Source organism: Rhagoletis zephyria, unplaced genomic scaffold (genome assembly GCF_001687245.7).
Source record: "Rhagoletis zephyria isolate East Lansing unplaced genomic scaffold, Rhagoletis_zephyria_1.1 Rzeph_scaffold_01984, whole genome shotgun sequence".
NCBI classification, from domain to species: domain Eukaryota; kingdom Metazoa; phylum Arthropoda; class Insecta; order Diptera; family Tephritidae; genus Rhagoletis; species Rhagoletis zephyria.
In genome coordinates, this window is record NW_016159068.1 from 56,428 (window position 1) to 61,394 (window position 4,967).

The following is a 4,967-nucleotide window of genomic DNA, read 5'->3' on the forward strand; positions in this document are numbered from 1 at the left end:
TCATTGTATTTTTTAAGCACATAAGTAACGGATGACTTTGGAAATATTAGCTTTTTTGCGATGTCGTTATGGAACATGCTGGGATTTTCCAGCTTTTTGCGCAATATTAACTCGCGATCGATTTCTTTCTTGGTCCTCGTTTCTACACTGATTTTTGTTACTAAAAAGAAATGATGCAGTAAAGTGGAAAATGCTTCCAGATTTTTAAGTGTCTACCGATTTTTATTTTAATGTTATGATTAACCGAGCTATGCTTGGTTATGTGCGACCAGTTTTTTTCGTGTTTCTGAGTATACCTTAGATCAACATGGATCGAATCGGAACTAAAACACAGACAAAAAATCTAATCGAAAGGCCTCGATTAGCGATCTTACATCTGTACATGCACATGTATATGTAAAAGTTTTTAGTTGCTATTATTGCCTATGTTTTTTAATAGGGTTGTTCATTTTTATCACCAAATATGGCAAGCAGTCAACGTAATCTTACATATGGATTCTTGATTACATAACAGTTATTTACTTCACATGAGCAGGCAAGTTATGCATATATTTGTCCATATGTAAGTATTTATACTTTAGATCACTTAAATATTTAGAATAATTCAGTTCATGAACTTACACTTATTTACAGGTTGTAGATACATTTACGCAGAACAATTTCTGAAGCATCCGTTCAGTCATTAATTGACTTGTAGACATATATCATATGTGTTACGTGCACTCATATGTGACTTGATATCCGATTATTGTATATTTATATATGCACATACATACATACAGTCGTCCACAAAATAATAGGAGTTCTTTTGCTTGTTTATGGTTTATTATCTATCTGTACTATTTATATAAATGGAAGTCCCTTTTTCTAATCTCGCGAACGGCTGGTCCGATTTTCATGAAATTACCACCACCATGTTTTAGGCAAAAAAAATTTACTTTTTCCGGTAGGTGGACCAGGGATTGATCTATTCGAAAAAATCTTATTATGGTCCGATTTGCCTAAAATTTGGTACGTAGGTAGCGTTTTACCTAGATTAGCATATAGGATCCTTTTTTCCGAGAAGTGGACCAGGGACTGATCTATTCGAAAAAGTTTTATTTATCGTCCGATTTGCTTGAAATTTAGTACGTAGGTAGCCTTTTCCTAGGTTGACATAAAGCATCCATTTTTTCTTCTAATATGTTCCGTTTTGTTTGAAATTTGGCGCGTAGACAGCTTACTGCCTGAATTAACATATAGGATGCTTTTTTCTTATAGGTGTACCAGTGGATTGGAGGTGGAGGTGGATTGTTTTACAGTTCGAAATGTTTTAAGGCGCCGCAAAGCAACACCACAAAAACACGACCCCACAAGTACAGTGGAAATTGTGGACATTATGAAGAACACAGTTTTTTGAATCGCTGTATCTCAGAAGCGGTAATTCTTAGGAAGAAAAAGGGTATAACAGTTTTTATAGATAATTGCATAATCTACACTTTTGTCTCACCCTTCTTTGTGATAAACCTTACCATTTTGCTGAAAAATGCAAAAAAAAAACTTTATGTGACATTTGACCTTGAATAAATTTTTTTGCAGAAGTTAGATCGATGGGGACTCTTGACATTTCATTTATAATGGTATATCCAACGTATAAATTTTCAGCTTTATGCGTATTATTGTAACCTTGAATGTCAACTTGACCCGGCTGACAGTACAAGTTTCAATCATTACTTTGTTTTTTGAGATTTTTTTGGTTGAAGATGTTTCGCCTTTTTTCCATACAAGATGTATCAAGAATTTTGTTTAACAGCGCCTGTAAAAAAAATTGCAAAAAATCCTCGGGATCTTTTAGCAGCTTGACTTTTATACTTTCTTATACTACAACTTAATTTGCTACAAAACCGCATACTTTTTCTAAAGTTTCTGATTGAAAAGTTTGAAATTTTGGTGAAACTTTCCCGAACTTTTATAATTTTTGTACAAAGTTTGAAATGTTATTTTATGTGGGGTTTCTTGTATAACCAGCTCGATTAAACAAAATGATAAACATTAAATAAACAAAATAAAAGTTTTCGAAACTGGTGAAAAGATTGAGCTCCTATTATTTCGTGGACAACTGTATGTATTACGGAACAAATGCTCATAAAGATTCAAGATTCAATCAACTGAAGGTTGTTTATTTCGTTGCTGTGTAACTAAGTCATGCGCATTCATGTGAAGTGAGTAAGTTTCAAAGACCTTCATCTTGCTTCTACATATGTCCCTCAACACGCAAAACCCTTATCAAGATTTGTGGCTTCTGTTGTGTAAGCACTTGCCGCCAAATGATTTCGAATTTCTCGGTATCAAAAATTAATAACTAATATCAGAGAAATGTATGTAACTACAGCTGATTTTTGACAAAGATAACGCCAGTCAGTTTGCATATTTAAGAGCTTCCCACAGCAAAAGTTTACGGCAGTGCAGTCTTTCTTACGGCAAGCGTGTTAACCCACCTGCTGATCAAACGGAAACTTAAACATCAACAACTTATAGGACAGCATAATTTCTTGAATACCTGGTTTAAATACTGCTAAGTTATGTTGAGAAGTGAGTTCAAAAAATTTCCAGTCAGAACGCATTCGCATAATCACATTTTTAATACTCTTATATCCATTTATTTTCATGTAGCAACCGCTTTAATAATACTGGCCTCCGCTGCAATTGCAGTAGTACAAGCGAATAGCAAAAGTTTGTCAGTAGAGGAGATTTGTAGTCAGCTGCCTGGCGGCACCTATATTTTACGGCCGAACTCATGCAACAATTGGGTCCAGTGTCCATCCTCAACCGCTGCACAGGACTACGAAGACGGTTTCTGTGCGTACGGTTTGTATTTTAACAAGGATACAAATCGATGTGAAACAATGGAGGATGTCATTTGTCCTTTCGAAAGCTCCCAAACACAAAGTGACACCAACCGTTGTGCTTCAAAGAAAGATGGTATTTTCTTGGCAGATCCAGACAGGTGCAATGGTTATATCTTCTGTGCAAAAGGCGAAGAAACGCGCTCTACTTGTCCCAAGGATTTGATATTCCACCCCACTAAATCTGCCTGTGTCTATCCTAGTGACTATGAATGTCCCAAGGCAGTAAGTGAAAATGTAACAGTCAGTCCGATTTGTCAATCAGTAGCAACTGGCACGATCTTCGCCGACATAACCGACTGTACGAAGTATCACCAATGTGTCGAAGGCGCCAAGCTGAAATCGTTACAGTGCGCTGAGGGTCAAGCCTTCAACCATACAACACTGCAGTGCGTAACACGCAGCGGCGCCGTTTGCCATCCTTTGGCTCCGCAACTGGAACCGGAAATCGATGTTTGTGGTACCAGCGTGCAGAATGCACGCGTCGGCTACATAGCTGACGAGGATTCATGCAGTGCTTATTACATTTGTACGAAACAAGCTGATGGAACACCCGATCGCAAGCCCACGCATCTCAAATGTCAGGATGGTTACTTCTTTGACAGTGGCACTTGGTCATGTCGCGACCGCTTGAATGTGAAGTGCTCTTTGGATCGCTGTGAATCCATGAGTAACAAATATGTTAATGTGGCTGGCGATTGTAGGGCCTATGCACGTTGCAGAAATGGTAAAACAGCTAGTAGGGGCGAATGCGACGTTGGCTATTACTTCGATGAACGCACGCAAGGATGTACTCCTCAAAATATTAGCTACATCGCCTGTTCGGCCTAAGCAATGAAGTACATTTTATAAAAAAAAAGGCACACAAAGTCGTTGTACCAAAAAGTATTTAGTATTATATTTCCATATCTATATATGTATGTATATATTTTTTACTATGAGCAAATATACTACCAAAGGATGGTAAATAGGGATGTTAAATTTTTCGCTTTTTACGATCCCGGAAAAAATATTTATCATTAAATACAAAAAAAGAAATATAGCCAACAGTGGTCAAGAAAAGGAGTTTCTATTATTGCCATCAGTGCAAATTACGAATCCCGAAAATCCCGCAATTACTTTCTAAGAAGCCCGGGATTTTCGGAACCTAAAATGTCCGGGGTCCCGGGATTAATATTCCTAATGGTAACGGAATTTTTCTCTATTGACAAGATTTTACAGCATATTTTCATATCGTTAATTTAAAAGACTACCCGATGGATTAGCAGAATTGCTGCCCTCTTTTTTTGTTACGTCTGGGTATTTCCTAGTCAGATTTATAAGGGTGCAAGGCCACAGTGTTAGGTGGTAACAGAATGAGAAAATCTCAATTCTAAATGATAGCCAGGCGGTGCTCTAGGCTGTCTTAACATTTGACATCAAATCACCATTAGTCCTTGACTCAATGAGAAACTTAAGTCCATTGGTCAGCAATGGTACCAGGTCACAAGGGAATAGATGGAAATGCGGGATATAAGACAGCGAAGGATGGTTCCGTGCGCAGAAATGGAAAACTTTTTACTACCATTCACCTGGTTGTGGCCAGAAGCGATTCTTGCGCGTATGGTTCAAATCGGAGCTCACAACGTCCGGATATTTATATCCACGTATCTTCTGGGTAGCAACCGTTTGGGAGCGAGCTAAAGTGAGAAGGCGTAAAACTTCGCATGCGCTGGGTTTGGGTCCCGCGACGTTAAAATCCCCGCCCAATGAAAATGACCAAACATCCTCGGATGAGACCCCCTTTTTTGATGATGACCACGGCAAACGTATAAAGGAATATGATTTCAAAGTATGCACCTGGAATATCCGGACCCTTAATGGGGAAGGTGCCTCTGCCCGGCTGGTTGATGTCCTCGGGAAGACAAAGGCTGACATCACCGCCATCCAAGAAATGCAATGGACGGGGCAAGGAAAAGTAAGCGTAAAGCCTTGCGACGTCTACTACAGTTGCCACGTAAAGGAGCGCAAGCTCGGTGTTCGATTCGTGGTAGGAGAGAGACTTCGTCTACGAGTACTGGCGTTCACCCTAGTGGACGAACG

General features: G+C 38.8%; 1 protein-coding gene across 1 annotated transcript; it reads left to right on the forward strand.

Moving 5' to 3' along the window:
* The first annotated feature begins 2,281 nt into the window (after positions 1-2,281).
* LOC108365741 (peritrophin-48) lies at positions 2,282-3,716 on the forward strand. The gene is made up of 2 exons (XM_017619878.1): positions 2,282-2,571; positions 2,653-3,716. Exons 1-2 carry the CDS (start codon positions 2,562-2,564, stop codon positions 3,714-3,716), a joined length of 1,074 nt encoding a protein of 357 aa, XP_017475367.1. The 5' UTR covers positions 2,282-2,561.
* The last annotated feature ends 1,251 nt before the right edge of the window (positions 3,717-4,967 follow it).